General features: G+C 47.9%; 1 protein-coding gene across 1 annotated transcript in view; it reads left to right on the top strand.

Moving 5' to 3' along the window:
* Positions 1 to 495: 495 nt before the first annotated feature.
* Positions 496 to 20,151, top strand: part of LOC110089492 (L-gulonolactone oxidase) — a 52,813-nt gene continuing 33,157 nt past the window's right edge. Inside the window, exons 1-5 of the mRNA XM_072986088.2 lie at positions 496 to 683; positions 1,962 to 2,063; positions 3,580 to 3,705; positions 4,248 to 4,342; positions 13,073 to 13,163. Coding sequence (XP_072842189.2) covers positions 681 to 683; positions 1,962 to 2,063; positions 3,580 to 3,705; positions 4,248 to 4,342; positions 13,073 to 13,163 — 417 coding nt within the window. The 5' untranslated portion in view covers positions 496 to 680. The remainder of the gene's footprint in view (positions 684 to 1,961; positions 2,064 to 3,579; positions 3,706 to 4,247; positions 4,343 to 13,072; positions 13,164 to 20,151) is intronic.

Here is a 20,151-nt window from a genome sequence, read left to right as displayed (position 1 = left end):
CCACACTGGTCTTCTGACCTTGCAGCATAGAAGCTTCTGCGGTTTAACCCGCAGTGCCACCACGTCCCTTTTTTACACTCTTAGCTATCTTGTTTTTCCTTCTATGGGAGAAAGGCAGGATAAAAATATTTTAGGTAGGTAGGTAGACAGGCAGGCAGGCAGGCAGGCAGGCAGGCAGGCAGGCAGGCAGGCAGGCAGGCAGGCAGGTAGGTAGGTAGGTAGGTAGGTAGGTAGGTAGGTAGGTAGGTAGGTAGGTAGGTAGGTAGGTAGGTAGGTAGGTAGGTAGGTAGGTTGCCACCTTTCCCCAGCTAGATTGCCTTCCACTTTCTCCTGCTGGTCAGAAAAGAAAAAAAGAAGAAATAAGTTATGCTCTAAACCTTCTGCTACCCTCCCAGTCCAAATCTGGCATTTCTCTACTCTTTGCTAAAACTGCTGTCCCTGTTACTCATTAACCTTTCCTTTCCTAGGGAGAAAAAAAGAGCCTCTGTCAACACAGGGAAGACGCCCCTTTTCTTTCCAATTCAGCTGCTGGGACTGGACGTTTTCTCGGCATCTCGCTGTCCTTTTTTCCAAGTGAAAAGTGCGAGGTATAGAACGCACCCCCTTTTTTCTCAGCGTCCCTTCTGGGGAAGACGGCTGGACTTCTGCATAGCTTCCTTCGGAGGACTGAAAGACCCACAATGGTAGGAAAGACGTTTTCCACAGCAGAGGCTGGAGCTGTACTCTTGTGCTCAGTGAACCCTGGGAAGGGCAGGGAGTGGGTTGGATGGAGGAGGCATCCCTTGGGGGTGCCGAGGTTACCCTCAACTGAGAATTCATGGGTGGTGGTTTGCCCCTGGAGGTCGTGCTTCCCAACCTTGGGTGACCCAGGTATTCTTGGACTACGACTCCCAGAAAATCCTGGCCAGCACAGCTAGGGGTGAAGGAAGGGTTCTGGGAGTGGGTCACCCAAGGTTGGGAACCCTTGCTAGGGTGGTGGTGTGAATATCATCGCCTCTTGCTGTCACCAAGGAACTGGGGAGGTCTTTCTCTTTTCTACTCATGGTGATATTTCTCTGATGGCTGGCGGTTGGATTCCAAAAGATCTCCTGGATGGAGAATTAGTGCAGAGGGAGACCGCAGCTGTGATACAAGGAGATCTGCAAGCGGGATCTGAAGGCCTTAGGAATGGACCTCAACAGATGGGAAACCCTGACATCTGAGCGTTCAGCCTGGAGGCAGGCGGTGCGTCATGGATTCTCCCAATTTGAAGAGACCCTTGTCCAGCAGGCCGAGGCAAAGAGGCAGTCCCGGAAGCAGTAAAATTGGGGAGCTGGACAGGGGACAGATTGGATTTGTCTTCAGTGTGGAAAGGATTGTGTCACTCTTGAATTGGCCTTCTCAGCCACACTAGATGCTGTTCCAAGACCTCCATACAGAGCACGTTCCCATTGTCTCTAGAGAGTGAAGGATGCCTAATCTAGAGATTTCTCTGTGCCTCTCTCTCCAAGGGGGCCTTGCAAGACATCTTGTGGTTGGTCTGGTTTGGCTTTGCTTTTTGCAGAACAAGCCCTGAACTCCAATTGAGTGCTGGGAGAGTGACAACAGACCAAAGAAAATCTTTCTTTACCCAGTGTGTTTTAGTCTGTGAAACTCCTCGCCACAGGAAGTTGTGAGGGCATCTGGCCTAGATGCCTTTAAAAGGGGATCGGACAGATTCCTGGAGGAAACATCAATCGCAGGTTGGGGAGGTATAATCTCCAGGCTTCGAAGGGACCTGCAAATGCCAGATGCAGGAGAAGGGATATCAAGAGAGAGGGATCTTGTGGTCTTGTGTGTTCCCAGAGGCATCTGGTGGGGCCACTGGGAGATCCAGGGAGCTGGACTAGATGGGGCCCTTGGCCTGATCCAGCACAGGCCTCCTCTTAGGTTCTTATGTCTTTATGTTCTACGGCTTCCTTTTTGTGTCTTGTTTGCATCAGGTGCACGGCCAAGGCGGAGTCCGATTCCAGAACTGGGCCAAGACCTACGGCTCTTCTCCAGAACTGTATTTCCAGCCGGCAACGGTGGACGAGGTCAAAGAGGTGAGAAAGAGTTGGCCCTTGACCCCGTGGCCTTTCCAATTCCCTGTAGAAATGCAGAGCCCCTTGGAAGGAAGGAAGCACAAGCCACGTAGATAATAATCCTAGAACGGCAGAGCTGGAAGGGGCCCCTGTGGGTCATCCAGTCCAGCCCCTGATGTCACGTCCAGAGACCTAAACCCCCTGAGCTGTCCAGCAGTTCATACTTGGGGACAGGCTTTGCAATGAAGTTTCACCGACAAGTAGAACAGAGGTCTCTATTGGAATAATGAGTAAGTGTTTCTTTTTAGTTGCTTTCGATGGGACTGGAAAGCATTGTTAGATATTGAACCATAAATTTCCATGCTTTATACCATTCGCCTATCATAGCCTCACCCCTCCCCACAGAACATAAAGGGGTGGGGGGTGGGGGAAGGTAACATGGCCCAGTTACCTTTTCAGCATTGCAATGGGCAACAGCAAAGGTTATTTCTCAAACAGGAAGGAATGGGTTCTAAGAAGATGCTTATATTCATGTATATAAAAATCTCCCTGAACATAAAACTGCACTGAATGCTGTGATTGGATAGTTCAGTGGTTTGAGTTCAATTCCCCCACTGGGCCTTCCTCGATGGGGGCTGGACTTGATGATCCTTAGGGGTCCCTTCCAGCTCTGCTGTTCCAAGATTATTGCTATTACCACAGAATCATTATAGGGTTGGAAGGGACCTTGGAGGTCTTCTAGTCCAACCTCCAGGGGCTCAAAGCAGGAGACCTCAGACCATCCCGGAGAGATGGCTGCCCAATCTTTTCTTGAAAACCTCCAGCGATGGGGCTCCCACCACATCGGGAGGCGAGCTGTTCTACCGTTTGATGGTTCTCACCGCCAGGAAATTCCTCCTTATTTCCAGGTTGGATCTCCCTCTGACGGGTTTCCACCCACGGGTTCTTGTCCTACCCTCGGGCGCAACGGAGAATCAATCGATGCCCTCTTCCCTGTGGCAACCCTTCAGATCTTGGGAGATGGCTTTCACGTCTCCCCTCCGTCTTCTCTTCGTTAAGCTCAACATCCCTCGTTCTTTGAGTTGTTCTTCATAGGATTTAGCCTCCAGTCCCTGTATCATCTTGGTTGCTTATAGTTATTGCTATCCTTAAACATTCTCTGCCAGTTATGCTGACTATGCCTGGGCTTTCTCTTGAGGTGCTTAAACATGCCAGGAAACCCAACCGTTGCATCAGTTCTTCCATCCAACACAAGATCAGGCCCATGTCTGTGGAACAGAGAAGCCCAAAGCCATGATGAGGGACTTTGGGTTGACCCAGCATGGATGAACTCTGATTTCCACCATCCTTGACCACTGGCTTTCAGTGACTGGGAAGGACGGACGTTGGCCAGGACTTCCCCTTATTGATCCCAAACGTTCAGTGATAAAGGAGGCATTTGAGGATTGAAAAATGAGATCTAGTCAAGAGCCCAAGCTATCTAAGCGTTGTCTCTCTACAGACGTGTTGTGTGCGTGTGTGACTCCTCTTTCCGCAGATCTTGGCTCTTGCCCGGCAGAAAAATAAGAAAGTGAAAGTGGTCGGGGGTGGACACTCGCCGTCGGACATCGCCTGCACAGATGACTTCATGGTCCAGATGGGGAAAATGAACAAGATCCTCACGGTAAAAGAGGTGTTGGACCCGTGACCCGTTCCCTTGGCCGCCAACCTTGAATTCTACCTGTCACATCCAGCCCGATTAGACAGTAGACCTGAGCCTATGCAGGGCATGATCTGAGCTCAGAAAAAAAAAGTTACTTTTTTAGACTACACATCCTAGAATGTCAGGGACAGCATTCTAATCAATGCTCTATTTATGTGCCATTTATTTATTTTATTTCTTAATTTTATAGACCAGCCCATGAGTGCCCTACACTATTCCGGACAGTTTACAGAAATTAAAAGCATATAATAATTGTATATTAAATGAACAATTAAAACCAACAACACAACAATGAGAAGAACATGCTACATTCTCTGGATCAGTGTTATTAAGCCTGATTGAGATTTGATAGACTTTTTTTGGCATGTCGAAGGTCTTATCCTGTGTTCATGTACCTGGGACTTTCCGCCTGGGGATTACCTGTTGCTTCGGGAGGAAGGCGTCCATCCGGGGCTGGGTCACCTGTCCCACATGGCATTTCACACCCATTTCATCCCTTCCAGGTGGACAAAGAGAAGAAGCAGGTGACCGTTGAGGCCGGGATCTTGCTCCGTGATCTCAACGTGGAGCTGAGCAAACATGGCCTGGCTTTACCCATGTAAGTAAGACCTCCCTTCTGTGAACAGACCTGGGTTGACGGGTTGAGAGGGCACAGCGAGCCATGTCAGCTCTTCCAGGTCAGCCGCATCTCATTCTCTTGAGTTTTGGGCACCAAACCCTGGAACCTGAGGGCAGGTCCGTCAGGTGGCCTCAGGTGCTGCTCACATCACAGAGACAGCGGGATGAACAAGACCAACCGGCGGTAGAAACAAAGGCAAGAGGAGTCAAGGGTCCCAGAGTCCAGGCAAAGCCTCATGAGCCAGACAGGACAGAAAACACAGCTGGAAAGGGGAGGAAAGAATTGGTAGCCACTCCAAAAGCAAAATGTGTCCAGCAGCTGCAGTGACTGCCATTGTTTCTACTCCTATAATGTAAGGTTTTATCTACGGAGAGAGATGGGTGTCCAAAGCCCTACACTAAGTGCCTCTGTTACATCCATCCATCCATCCATCCATCCATCCATCCATCCATCCATCCATCCATCCATCCATCCATCCATCCATCCATCCATCCATCCATCCATCCATCCATCCATCCATCCATCCATCCATCCATCCATACATACATACATACATACATACATACATACACACATTCACTGCTGCCGCCAGTGAATTGCACAATAAGTCTTGGGAGTGACGGTGCTGGTTCCCCACTGACCGCCTACTTTGGAGCGACACAATAGGAGGGAACACATATACCCGCCCGCTGTCTCCCTGTCTCCTCTTCTTGCTTAACGGCTTCTCGAGGCACTGCTGTGGTACATCACAACCTATTTATTATTTATTTATTTATTTATTCCAAACATTTCTACCCCGCCTTTCTCCTTAAAAGGACACAAAGTGGTTACAGGCGGGCAAACCACCCGGGAGAGTCAAGGAAACATTGCCGTTTCCCAAAACGTCAGCGGTCTTTCTGAAACCGGGCAGCCCTCGTCGACTCTTGGCATCATCTGTGCACGGGGGGCCAAAGCCGAGCCGAGGGGAAAAGCCCGCTTTTTGTCCTATGTCTCCCACCGCACTCTAGCTTGCCATGGCCGTGATCTGACTCACTAGGGGGATTCTGGGAACTCTTAACTGGAAAAACTCAAGGAAGCTGTTGTGCAATTCAATGGAGGAAGGAAGGGCTGCTCCCACCTGGAGCACTGGTGATGTTCTGGCCAGCTGCTTCTCCTGGGGCCATGGCCACCTGGGGGGGGGGGAGTTCAAGGAGCCTCTCCTCATCTTTGCCACCACCATTTAATGAAGCCAACAAGGGATGACCACCACTTGAAATGTTTAGGTGTTTTAGAATGGATTTGATATATTGTTGGATATTGCTGATTTTTTTTTAAAAAAAAATAATAATTGAATTGTAGTTTATGATTTTTGCTTGGGTTGTTACTTCTTTATTCCTAAAAAAAACACTTTTATCTTGGGAAAGAGACAAACAAATGTTGTCCAGTATGAACACCTCCAAAGTCAAGGCAAGAAAAACAGTTTATTCAGGTGCAGATTTATGATTTATGATTTCAGTTGTGGATAACGGTGACTGCGTTCTATTCCCTTTAAAAACATCTGTCCCAAATCTCTCTCTCTCTCTCTCTCTCTCTCTCTCACACACACACACACACACACACACACACACACAAAACACACACACACACACACACACACACACAAGTGTGGCCTGACGTCGGGGCAAAAGGAGCACTTTTCATCACAGAAGAACTTAATAAGATTGACTTTGCATTTATTTATTTATTTTGTTTGTTTGGTTCGGTCCGAGATTTTCCAAGAGGAATTACTGGCTCGTGGATGTGAGGGAGCTGGCTGCTTTTCAGCTGAATTCTCAATTAAAAAGTGGGTGGCGCTGTAGCAGACACAGCATGAGATTAGGAGACCTGGGTTCAAATCTCCCCATCATGGAAACTTACTAAGAGGCAGCACCTCTTGGACACTTCAAATAGCTCCCAACCCCTGGGAGGATTAGCATACGGGTGAAGCAATTTTACAGCATAGTACCAAGAAGAAGGCTTGAAAGGTGGGAGAAATCATGGGGGTGGAGGGTGGGGAAGTGGGATGCTGAAGATTGAAGTACTGTATATTTTTTACGGATCAGTCCAGCCTTTTCTCTTTTTTGATACCATTCCGGCTTTTTTCCTTGCTGCTGGACGCTTCCCCTTTTTTCAAGCCGTACTGAGTCCAACAGACTTTTCCCTAGGGGATCAGTTGTTTCCGTCTGCAAAGGGACAGAGAGCGTGGATGTGGGTGGTATTCTGGGGTCAAAGCCGGTGGTTGGGGTGTGACACTTAGGGGCCACAGGAACACCCCTTCCAATCTGTATCCCACATGACCCCTATTTTTTATAAGCTTAATAAACAAGTCTAGCCTAGAGTCATTGCACTGAGTGCTAGGTCACCTCTGCACAGAAAAAAAATATTGCCATGAAACAGAAAGAACCTTGATGAAATACAGAAGATTTCTTTTGTTTCTGCGGTATGTCTGTTTGTGTGTACGTGATGAAGAACTTTGGAAAGCTCCTGCCTTTTCCCTAATACTGTACAGCCTTTAAAAAATCCAGGGCCTTGGCAGCAAACCATAAAAGAATCAGCAGAGGTGGGACCAGAGGAAGGAAGGGAGGGAGGGAGGGAGGGAGGGAAGGGAAGGGAAGGGAAGGGAAGGGAAGGGAAGGGAACTGTGGGCTGAAATGTGGATCACACACCATATCCATGTGTGGACAAAGCTCCAAATCAGTCCAAAGCCCCATTGGGACCATTAACTGTGAACTAAAATGGAAGACAGGCTGTGAATCAAACCCTAGCCAGTAAAGTCACAGCCTCTCTCGTGTTTTGGTACATCTTTGTCAGATGGTGTGATTTATGCACAAAATTGCAACTACCGGTATATCCAAATTCATCAAAATGCCAGATGCAGGGGAGGGATATCAGGAGACAGGGATCTCGTGGGCTCCCTGAGGCATTTGGTGGGGCTGCGGTGAGACACAGGAAACTGGACTAAGAGGGGCCCTTGGCCTGATCCAGCACAGGGCTCTTCTGAGGTTCTTATCCATCTTATAACCAGAGGAAATCCCACAGTATTTGAGTGTGTGGTTGGAGCTTATGTTTCCGTCTTCGAGCTACAATTCCTGGCAACGTTTTCTGGCTGGCTCAGAGGTTTTGTGACCTCTAGTCAAAGAGAGTCACGTCCCCATTTCTCTGATGCCTACAAACCCTGGTGACGCCCGGGCTGAGCAAAGATGTCTTTGTGACAAACCCAGACCTACTGGGATCTGCCACACGTTAACTAAGCTGCCACCAACCATTCCCTGTAAGAAGTCACACAGACCAGGGATGGATTTTTAAACAAATAAAAGAACAAGGTTTATTTAAATCACACACAGGGAAAATAAAATGATCAGGTGAATAAGATTTAGTAACGTGGCTTAGTCTCATTCATACATGCATACAGTTTGGTTCACACAGAACACTTAACTTGAAGCACAGACCCTGAACCTATCAGTTCTGGCTAACCAACAGACACCTGAACCTATCAGGTTGGTACTGACTGACACACAGTAGTACCCTGTCTGACACACAGACTCCCACACCAGCTTCTTCACATCCCAGCGTCTCCTAACTTCTCCACACACGCTTCACATATATATACAGTACAGCCCCTCCTCCTGATGTCCCGCCTTCCACTCCCCATAGGATGGAACTTTCCCTCCAAACCCATGACAGACAGGTAACATCAGTGCTGTATGTAACACCTCCCCTCTTTATAAGTTGTTTTGTAGGGGGAAAGCTAAGGTGCTTTTTCCCAAAAAAACAACCTGGATAAAACACACAACAACAGTTATACATACCATATCATACTTACTTATACTTACATTCTAAGTTAACCATAGCAATTAGGCATTTAAACATTTACCATATACATTACATCAATTTACCTTTATTCATACAAACCAAGTTCAAAAAAACAGGTACATTTAACTTTTTGTCATCAATATATATACATAGTCCATGTTTCTTTCGCCGTCTTCATTCTTCAGGTCTTCTTGACAAGGCGTCAGCAACACAGTTCACTGACCCTCTGACCACCTTCACTTCAAAGTTATAGTCCTGTAGGTTTAAAGCCCACCTCATAAGTTTGCTATTGTGGGTTTTCATTGTCTTTAACCATTGCAGTGGTGAATGGTCAGTGCACAGAACAAAATGTCTTCCCCAGATGTAAGGCTTGGCCTTCTGGATCGCGTAGACTATGGCCAAACACTCCTTCTCCACGGTTGCCAAATGTCTCTCACCTTTTTGAAGTTTCCTACTCAGGTAGGACACTGGATGCTGGTCACCATTCTCATCCTCCTGGCACAGAACTGCTCCTACCCCGCTGTTAGACGCATCGGTGTAGATGATGAACTCCCGGTCGAAGTCTGGAGCACGCAGCACAGGATAGTTGATGAGCGCCTGCTTCAACCTCTGGAACGCCTCCTCACAGTCGCTGGTCCACGGGATGCGGTCATCAGTCTTCTTCCTCGTCAGATCGGTCAGCGGAGCCGCAATCTCGCCAAACCTCGGGATGAACTTTCTGTAGTAGCCCACCAACCCAAGAAATGATTTGACTTTTTTCTTGGTGTTGGGTCTGGGCCAATCACGAACAGCTTCTATTTTGGCCTCCAGGGGTTTTATCATTCCTCCCCCTACCATGTGACCCAAATATTTTGCTTCTGGGATACCCAGCTGCAGTCTGTTCTCTCTGCAGGGCCCAGGCCACAGCACTTCCTCCCCTGGGTCAAAGTGCCTCTCCCTGCCTTCCTGGTCATCCCAAACTTTCTTTCTGACCTTTGGAGCTTGCAGGGTCTCTGTTGCTAGCTCTAGGTTTCTCTTTAGGTCTTTCCTTAAAGAGTCTATGTATGTCACAACGTCTTGTGGGTCATCCTGGGTGATCTGCTCCCAATTTTGTTTGATCAAATCAAGGGGCCCTTTCACCCTTCTCCCAAATAAAAGTTCAAATGGACTGAACCCGGTACTGGCTTGTGGCACTGATCGATAAGCAAACAAAAGGGATTGCAGCTTCTGGTCCCAATTGTTTGGATTCTCTGCCAAGTAAGCCCTAATCATGCGCATTAGAGTCCCATTGAACTTCTCAGTTAACCCATTACTTTCAGGATGATAGGCAGTGGTTTCCTTGTGCTTAATTCCACAGATTTGCCATAAGCGTTTCATGAGCTTTGATGTGAACGATGCACCCAAATCTGTGATTATTTCTGAGGCAAATCCCATCCTGGACATATACCCCACCAAGGCATCTGCCACTGTGTTAGTTTCAATGTTAGTCAAGGGTATGGCTTCAGGGTACCTCGTGGCATGGTCCACAATGGTGAGAATGAACCTGTTCCCCCTCTTTGTGGCCTTGGGCAAAGGTCCCACAATATCCACCCCTATGCATTTGAACGGAGTGTCAATCACAGGCAAAGGGCACAACTTTGCTTTGGTCCTGTCGCGGTTATTCCCCTGCCTTTGACACACATCACATTGTTTACAGAACTCCCTGATCTGCTTCCCTATGTCAGGCCAGTAAAAATTCTGTGTGATTCTCTGCTGTGTTTTGTTCACCCCTAAGTGTGCAGCAAACATGTCAGAGTGCCCCCTTTGTAAGATCATGGGGCGATACTTTTCAGGTACCACCAGCTGACTTCTGATCCCATCTCCCCCTTTTGAGATATTCCTCAGGGTCTCTCTATATAAAATCCCCTTTTTCTCCAGAAATCTCACTGGGGTTTCAGGTGTTAGCTGGGCGTCAGTCACCTGTTCAAAACACTTTTGGAGAGTGGCGTCTGCCTTTTGCTCTTGTCCAAATCTGCTGTCTATGGTTAAGGTTTCCACCACAGCTTCTGAACTCCCCTCTGCTTCCGTCTCTGGCTCATCATTACCCCCCTGAACTGTCCCCGTGGTGGCTTGTGAACGTGTAATCACTAGCACCCGTTTCACATGTTCAGCCAGGTCATTTCCCACGAGCACGGCTGCTGGCAGAGTCGATGAAATTGCTAGCCGCCAAACTCCCCTCCAGCCTTGAAAGTTCACAGGTACCTCCGCGACTGGCAGTGAGATTACCTGCCCCTCAATCCCTGCTACCTTCATGCTCTCATTTGGGATTACATACTCCCTAGGAATAATATCTGGATGGCACAGGGTCACCTGAGAACAAGTGTCCCGCAGCCCCCGATACTGACGGTCAAGTATTCCTACGTCCACCCCTGCTGTCTCAAACAACTGAGAATCTGTTCTCACCAGCAGGCAGCGCCTGACCTCTACAAGAGGACCATTTTCCTCAGCCTGATCAGCAGATGTAGCTGTTCCAGATTGAGTAGCCATGGCAACAGGCTCCCTCAGTGACAATGAGCCTTGCTCTTTCTGGACACAGAACACAGCTTTTGGCTTGGTCCCACTCAAATCCTGAGGCACAATTCCTTTTAGCTGCTTTAATTTCTCACACTCTGAGATTAGATGGCCCTTTCCCTGATAGAAATAACATTTTCTGGTGTATTTTGATTCTCTCTCATCTTGTTTTGGTTTTCCCTCCAAAATCTGAGGTCTTGGTTTCATTTCTGAGGGCTTCCCTTCACCATGGGCCCCTCCCCCTTGCTGGCTTTTCCCTGGTCCCTGAGAGTACTTGCTGTAGGTTTCTTTAGGTTTCCCTACAGATTTCTCCTCACCTAAGGGCTTTCTTATCTGGTAAATAAAATCTGCGATCTCGGCTGCTTCTGCCACAGATTTTGGTTTCCTTTCCCTCACCTGGAATTTCAGTTCCCCATGCAGGACTGAATAGAACTGTTCCAGCGCTATCAAATCTTTAAGCTGCTGAAAGGTCTCTGTTCCCTCCTGAGATAGCCATTTCTCAAGCAGCCTCACCAATTGAGCCCCCACTTGGGTAAAAGTCTGCTCTGGTTTCTTGGTGAGTGACCTGAATCTTTGCCTCAGCTGTTCCGCATTTATCCCATGTCTTGCAAACACCAGTTTTTTAAACTCTGCAAAATCTCTCATCAGTTCCTGTGGCATCTCTGAATAAACCTCAGCCAGGCTACCACTGATTAAAGATCGCATGATGGTCATCTTCTCAGTTTCCCTCACTGAGAAGTCCACAAACGCTCTTTCCACTAAGGAAAAGAACACCTCAGGACAATCTCCCTTGTGGTACACAGGGAATTTCTTCAGGTCAGCTTTAGACAATTGGCCTCCCTCAGAATCCCTATTGTTATTATTGTTCTGATTCATTAGTTCCAATTTTCTTAATTCAAACGCCATTCTTTCTTTTTCCAGATCAAATTGTCTTTGCCTTTCCCTTTCCTGCATTCTTTCTCTCTCTAACCTTTCCTCCATTTCCCTCACCCTCAGTTCATGCTGTTGGGCTAGGAGTATCTTTCTGAGTTCTGGGTTCTGCTCTCCTGTGCTGTCACCCTGCACTGAGCCAAATTCATCCTCAGAACCTTGGTCAACCTGGGGGTCTTTCACTTCACCCATTTCTGCCACTTGGCTTCGAGTCAAGGGCATAATCCCCCCCCTCAGAACAGGCTGCTTTAAAAAGTCAAGCCTCAAAATAAAACGACCACTTTTTTTTTCTCTTTTGCCTCAGAACCAGCTTTCCCTATAGATCGCTGCTGTCCTTCAGCACTACTTGCAACTGTAGCGAGTTAGAGTCTACCCCCCTCTGCTGGGCCTCTCAGCAGACAAGCTAGCTCACTGCTGTTTCACAGTTTTGCCTCAGCTTTTTCCCGCCAAAAACAGGCTGCCTCAGAGCACCCTAATCTAGTCTCCCCAGTTGGCACGTTCTTCTACTAGCGCACCTCCCCGTGAGGTACACCTAGAAGATTACCTACGCGCCTCAGATTGTCCCTGACTAGACCCCCCCTTGCTCTGGGCACACGTGCCAAGGCTTTGCTGGACCACTGGACAACTGGACCAGTCGTATCCCACACGCTGGACACCAATCAATGTGACAAACCCAGACCTACTGGGATCTGCCACACGTTAACTAAGCTGCCACCAACCATTCCCTGTAAGAAGTCACACAGACCAGGGATGGATTTTTAAACAAATAAAAGAACAAGGTTTATTTAAATCACACACAGGGAAAATAAAATGATCAGGTGAATAAGATTTAGTAACGTGGCTTAGTCTCATTCATACATGCATACAGTTTGGTTCACACAGAACCCTTAACTTGAAGCACAGACCCTGAACCTATCAGTTCTGGCTAACCAACAGACACCTGAACCTATCAGGTTGGTACTGACTGACACACAGTAGTACCCTGTCTGACACACAGACTCCCACACCAGCTTCTTCTTCCCAGCTGCTGCTTCTTCACATCCCAGCGTCTCCTAACTTCTCCACACACGCTTCACATATTTATACAGTACAGCCCCTCCTCCTGATGTCCCGCCTTCCACTCCCCATAGGATGGAACTTTCCCTCCAAACCCATGACAGACAGGTAACATCAGTGCTGTATGTAACAGGCTTGTCCACCCCAATCCAAAACATGGATCCATCCGGAAAGCTCCTTCTTATTCTGCTGGGTGTTTTTTTTGTGCCTCCAATGGTGGTCACCTGCTTTCCAAGTTCATTGCACCATTTGGGATCCGGAGCGGCTAGCAATGGATTCTCTTTTGTTCCCAGTGTCACATGTGTTCATATTGCCACCCATGTTGAGGAACGCCAGCGGCTCACTCTTCTTGTTTGGGTTCAGTCTAGGAGCTGTTTCCGAGGTGGCCGCGGCCGGGGTCATTGGCACCGCCACGCACAACACGGGCATCCGGCACGGCATCCTGGCCACTCAGGTAAGACGCTCGTGGGTTGCAGCCGGAGGGACCCCAACCTCTCTCGTGCCCCTGCATCTCTGCAGCAGGTTGAACGGAAGCCCACCCGTTGACGGCGCTGACCGCAACTCTCCCCACTTGGCTTTTTCACAACGTCCCCCAAATAAAACTGAGAGGTCGGCTCCCTTGCAGATCGTAGAGTCAGCTGGAAGGGACCTCAGAGGTCATCAAGTCCAACCCCCGATTCAATGCAGGAAATCCCCAGCTGAAGTGTCCCTGAGAGGTGGCCATGCCATCAGCCTCTAGTTAACGGGGGGGGGGGTCCCACCACCTCCCGAGGCAGCCCATTCTGTTGTCCAGCACCTCTTAAAGCCAGGTTCTTCCTGATATTTAGTCAGAGAGTTTGGAAATGTGAACATGGAGAGTGAGGGGAGGAGCTGGATGGCCGTTTCTGGGATCTGAAGCTTCCTGAGAGCCTGTTCCACCCTTATCTTCTTCTCCCAGTCTCTGGAAAGGTTACCGGACCCTTGTTCCCCCTTTCCTCTCTGACATATAGCGACCCAAGCAGGGTTTTCAAGGTCAGTGAGATGTTTATGGAGTGGCTTCATGGTTAAGTGAGGATTTGAACCCAGGCCTCTGGAGCAGTGGTCCCCAATCTTGGGCCTCCAGATGTTCTTGGACAACAACTCCCAGAAGCCTTTGCCACCACCTCTGCTGGCCAGGAGTTCTGGGAGTTGAAGTCCAAGAACGGTTGGGGACCACTGGTCTGGAATCCTCGTCCATTACTCTGTGCATGACACCACACCGGGTCCTGTCTTTTGGAGGAGAATAATATGCTTTGTCCAGAACATCATATTGAATAGCAATATGGGTGGTCTTTGCCTGCCCGTTTCTACTTCTGTTCTCCTATTGTTGGTTCTCCCTCCTCCCTTTTATCATCACAGGAAACCTGGTGGTCCAGTATTATTAGTGGTCTAATAAAGGTATCCCCTATTCTTACATTTTTATTGTTTTGGGGGATCACATGGCCTTCTTCAAAAAAAAATTTTTCCCAGTGAAGCAGGTCAGGCTAAGAGAGGGAGAAGAGGTTTGGAGCTGTGAGTTGGGAGTTTATTTCTCCCTTTTAATTTATTTATTCTGTAACTGATCCGTTCTCGTTTCTCACTTCCTGGTCAAGATCAGCCCTGATGCTCTTCAAAGCTGCTTTTCCTCCTGCATATTCTGCACCCTTGTTCCTTGTGAGCACCGGGAGGAAGAGAAATGATTTCTTTTTTTGAAAAGCCACCTCTTTAAATGAATTTTCCGTCACCATAAATTTGAGGAAAGCTTTCTCTCCGACGTCTCAAATTACCATCTGCTTTGCTTCTTTTCCTCTTGCCCCGTGACTGATCTTATAGGCGCCCTCCTCCTCATTTTTTAAAATAAAAAAGCAATTGCTATTCATTACTAGAAGAGAGGCAGGCTATAAATAAGAGAAATAAGATAAATTAAATGTGGCGAACCTGGTTTCCAACACAGAATTTCCCCTCCATCCTTAAATACGGCTTTTAAGATAGTGAAAGCTGATAACATGGAATTTTGAACCTGTATCCAGTTCCTTCCATGAAGGATTACCTGATAAAACAGCATACGGGCAGGACTGGGGCATTTCTTGACCAGGAGCCAAACATAGTTTCTGGCAGGTTCTGGATCCAGTCTTGGAGCCCTGTGTTACGTTGGCAGAAACCACAGAAAAGGATCATAACTCTGCCGTGCAATTTGAACTCCTTTCGTCTCGGGGAGTGCCAAGCGGCCGGCCGTTCCCCCCTCGCCCTATTTAGTGTCCTGTTTCAGGCGCCACAGAAACACCCAAGAAAACCTGGTAGGAGGTGCTATCAGGTCTCAAAGTGGGTCCATTCTATGTATGGATTGATTTAAAATATTTTTGCCCCTCCTTAAAAGGATCCGGTCTTGCGTACTCTTGGGGACGGTTGAAGACATGCCGAGGGTCAAAATGTAAAAAAAAAAAACCTTGGTAAAAGAGAATGAAATAAGGACTGATGGACAGCTCAGAACGACAACATTAGGAGCACGAATCAGAAAATAGGGATTTGTTTTGATTCGCGATTCGTCGAGGCTGACGAAAGGAGAGCCAGAGGGAGCTTCCCTTCAATTTCGGTGTTGCAGAGTGCCTGGAGGGCCATTCTGTAGGCAAGCAAATCAATGGATCAAAAAAAAACCACTTAAAAATTCATTGATTCATATTGGTCAGAGGCAGAGATTCGTACAAAGATGACTCAACGAATCAGCGGTTTTTGAATGAAATTTGGTGATTTGCTTTTTTAAATTCATGCCCATCTCTACTCCACCCTTCTCTTCTTCTCCCAGTCTCTGGAAAGGTTACCAGACCCTTGTTTGGAGGGTCAACTGCAGAGCCCGAAGTTGGGAGTTCAATTCCCCACTGGGCCTCCTTGAGTTGATGATCCAGTGGGTCTAAGGTTATGGATTACTATTATAATCTAAAATTTGTAATTCAGGGATTAGACTGGAGTGGATTCAGAAAGACCTCACCATCTGGGACCCTGAACTGTACCTTACCTTAGCATCTATGTGAATCCTCCACCGCCCCTTCTGGGAGGGATCTATAAAGAGGCCTCGCCAGGGTCCATGCCATCAAACCAACATAGTTCTCCTCCCGACAAGAGTCCATTTTGAAAGTGAAACACCAGGCAGGGGGGTGTACGTGTGCATGTACACTTAGTGGAGTTTGCACAACATCTGCCTAGAGTCGGGGGGGGGTGCAACTTTAAGAGTCCAAGTGCACCTTAGAAGGAGGGAAGCCAAATAGAGGAAATTGGCAACCCTCTTTGTAGCCATCATCTCAGTGCATTCCAAAAAGGCAAGAGCAGGGTTTTGGTCAAGTTAATGTCTCTAAATTGCCCATTGAAGACCAGCGACCGTTTGTTACTTTGAATTGCAGGAATAGCTTGCAAAAAGTATCCTTTTGCTGCAAAAACTCATTTCCCACCCTGTGTTTGTGACAGCCACAACTAAGCTTTCAGGAAACAAAGAAACTAGAGATGGGTAAGTAGGTGATGTCCCACAACGGATCTAATCAGAAAGTCCTTAAGCTTCAATCCTGCAAGCCCTGGTTCAACCAAACCACGGCTAGCATCTTTTCATAGAAGTATAGAATCATGGAGTTGGAAGGGGCCTCTAAGGCCATCCAGCCCAACCCTCTGCTCCTTCTTTCTGCCTTTCTCTGAATTGCTCCAGTTTGTCAGGATCCTTATTAAAGTGTGGTGACCGGAACTGGAACACAGGACTCCAGATGAGACCTCAACAGTGCTTAATCGAGCGGGGCTAGGCCCTTGCGGGCTTTCTTTCTTTGAGGCTAAGTAGTCACATAGAGCCAGCACAAAAAGGAGAGGCTGGTTGCTCAGAAAGATGTAAACAACCGATTCCACAACCGATTCCACACCACCATTTTTTTACAGGAGGCAGCCGTTATTGCATAATGTCCCAGTGCTACCCTTTTTATCAAGCCTTTCCCCATCCCAGGAATACATTGCACGGTTCCCTTAATTTGTGAAGGCATCACCATGAAGTACAGTGGGGTCTCTACTTAAGAACTTAATCCGTATTGGAAGGTGGTTCTCAAGTGGAAAAGTTCTTATGTTGAATCTGCATTTCCCATAGGAATGCATTGAAAACCATTTAATCCGTATCTGCTCTTTTCCATCCATAGAAACTAATGGGAAGCTGCTATTCCGCCTTCTACCACTAGAGGGGATTTTTTCCTTTTTTTCTTAGGTCAGGGAACAGTGTTAAAAGCACTTCTGACGAAGCTAATTTTGAAGCAATGGACTGAAAACCAATTAATCTGTTCTGGCTGTTTTTTTGTTATGTAGAGGTGCGTTCGTACATTGAAGCATTAGTTCCCATAGGAACTAATGCAAAACTGGTTAATACATACTCTACCACTAGGGGGAGAATTTTTTTTTAACCTAAGATGACCTAAGGTTAAAAAAAGAGCAGGAAAGGTTTTTTTTCCTGTTCTTATCTTGGATTTCTGTTCTCAAGTAGAAGCAAAATTTAGCAAATGGAGCTGTTCTTAAGTGGAATTGTTCTTAAGTAGGGACGTTCTTAAGTAGAGACCCCACTGTATCACAATGTTTTTGAGTGGAGAAGTCGGCTCTTTGCTACCAGCGCTGTCCGCCTTCTGGACGTGGGTGTTTCTACATGGGCTATGGGAGCTGCACTTTGGGGGGGGAGAAATATCTCCTCCCCCAAATGGCATTATTTTATGGTGTCATTAATATTTTCTCAAGGCTGCGGTGCAAAACCAATCTCTTTTCCTGCCACCGCCCGCGACTCCGGGAAGGATTATCCGACGTTCTGCGTGATTGACAAATTCCCACCCCCGCACAAAAATGAGAGCATTATAAGAAATGACAAGGGGGAGGCCGTAAAAAAGAGAAGCGAGAGGCGAAGAAAAGGAGGCAGGGAATCGATGGAGAGACAAAAGACACGGCCGTGCTGCCTTTCGGGGAGCCAGGGCGGCTTAAAATTCACGGGCAGCCATCAGATGCGAGTCCATAAAATAATGACAGGAGAAAATCCGAGGGAACGAGTTAAGAAAGTGGGAAGGGACATGTGCCTCGTTCTGCAGCCACGAACAGGCGTCACAAAATCCTCACTGGGGTTGACAGAGTGGGGTGGGGGGAGCAGAAGGCAATAGGTTCGTGGTGCAAGGGTTAAACTGCAGTCCTGCAGCCAAATCTCTGCTCAGGATCCAGATTCAATCCCAGGGAGCCGGCTCAAGATTGAGTCATCCTCCCGAGGTTGGTAAATTGAGTACCCAACTCATGGGAATGGCATGGGAATGTGGAGCTGGCCTAATTCGATTGGGAACCTCCCCAGAGAGTGTTTTAAGTGCCAAGGGGCGGTATATAGGCAACACACTTTGCTTCCACTTCAGCTTTGCTTTCTTCTGGACTCACCACTCAGCCCACGAGGCTGCTTTTGGATCGTTCATCCACTGAAGCCGGGGTGGGCAACTCGTGGCTGGCCATGCGTTGTTGGGCCACCATGCCCAACAGAGTCGTAGCCGACCGTTTTGACCCCTGGGAGGAGTAGGTACGGATTGGCAAACACCTGCTTTCTACACTTTCTGCAGGAGAATCAAAAGGCGCTTAGAAGGAGGGAAGCCAAATTGAGGAAATTGGGTCGGAGCAAAGGAAGGAAACCCCCCCCCCAAAAAAATGCCCTTCCTTTTATGATGAGACGCATTTGCCTTGTTGTCGCACCCGGGGTCAAGGGGTTGTGCCCAGCATGGCTGAGTCTTTTTTGGAGGAGGAGGAGGATCAGGCTGACCCACCTTAGCCGGAGGAGACCAGAATAGAGGAGGGACGTGAAGAATCCGCTGGAACCACAAGCGGAGCAAAGTCTGGTCTTGCCAGGAGGGACCCCCTTGTCCCTCCACCCACCCATGCCACCCTGGTGCCAATAACAACTTGACAGACAGGCAGAAAGACTCATGTGCCAGAGAAGGATGATGACAACTCAGGGCGTTGGTGCATGGAAGACAACAGAGGCGAAGTCAGCCTCTCCGAGATCAAGCCCTGGTTTATCGACGGATCGCTTGTTGTGTCTGACTTCGGACTCTTCTTCACCTGCCCTGGGAAACTCTGCTTATGACTGCTCCGTGTTTTTGGCCACAGATGAGCGGCTAATGCTTGCCACCCTCCAACCCAAGCCCGAGACCCCCTTCATGCCTCTGACGCCGGTCGACGCCGCTTTCTAGAGCTGATGGCAAGGGCCGGAAAAACATCGCTGGAGGCCCACAAACCCCACATGGCTGGCTGGTTCTGATCCACCATATCTCCTGGGGCTTTCCAGGGGGAGGCGGATCTTTCCTGCTCCCTGTTACCTCCTTTGAGGCTTTTGCAAAAACTGGGGATCAGAGACACGTCTCGGTCAGGGTGCCACGGTTAAGCCGTAGCCTCGCTTTGGAGACCTGTCGGACTCCCTCGCAGGAAGGGGTTTTATAGGATTTGGGGAGAAGAAGCAGGGATCACTGTACCCCCAAGATCCCAGGGTGAACAGTTCCCTGCTGTCACAATGGTGATTTTTTTAAAAAAAAAAATCAATTCTTTGTTGCTCTTGAAAAGCAAGAGAGAAAAAGGTGGGATGAAAGGAGAACCAGAGCTTGAGAGGAATTATTTACAGGCCATGTCGTTCTCTTTTACTACAATAACCTTGAAGTAACAATGGTGTAACTAAGTTACTTTTCGAATGCTAGCTAGCAAGGATGTTTTCGGTGTAACAAGCCATGTTTTCTAATCACTTTCAAATATTACTTTTAAAGCGGCTTTTAAGGCATTATAAGAATCATTTGAATACGATTTTATGCCATTCCTTTTATCATTTCTAAGTGGTGAGTTATAGAACCATAGAATAATTGAATTGGAAGGGTCCTATAAGGCCATCCAGTCCAACCCCCTGCTCAGGGCAGGAATACAATCAAAGCAGATCTGCCGGGGAATGATCTAAGTTTTTCTTGAATTGCCTCCACTTTTGGAGCAATAACCTTCCATTGCTGTACTGCTCAAACAGGAAGTTTTTCCTGATCTTCAGCCTAAATCCGGCTTCTTGTAGCTTGAGCCCATTGTTGCGCCTCCAGCACTCTGGGATGATGGAGAGCAGATCTTGACCCTCCTCTGGAGGACAGCCTTTCAAATATTTGAAAAGTGCTCTCCTATCACCCCCTCCGTCTTCTTTTCTCAAGGCAAAACATGCCCAGTTCTTTCAGCCTTTCCTCCTTATAGGCCTTGGTTTCCAGCCCCCAGATCCTCCTGGTTGCAAATTGTTCCAGTTCGTCAGCATCCTTCTTCAAGTGTGGTGACCAGAGTTCTAAGTGGCAAAGTCAAGAGGGAGGATGCTGAAACCTTTGGCAAGCATGTATGGGAGCTTTTAAGTTTTCCGTCCGGTAGCCACCCATTTCCGCTAGAGGACGCAGACAAAAACG

This window comes from Pogona vitticeps, chromosome 1 (genome assembly GCF_051106095.1).
Source record: "Pogona vitticeps strain Pit_001003342236 chromosome 1, PviZW2.1, whole genome shotgun sequence".
NCBI classification, from domain to species: Eukaryota; Metazoa; Chordata; class Lepidosauria; order Squamata; family Agamidae; genus Pogona; species Pogona vitticeps.
Note: the sequence above shows the minus strand (reverse complement) of the source record. Positions and strands in the feature narration are given on the sequence as shown.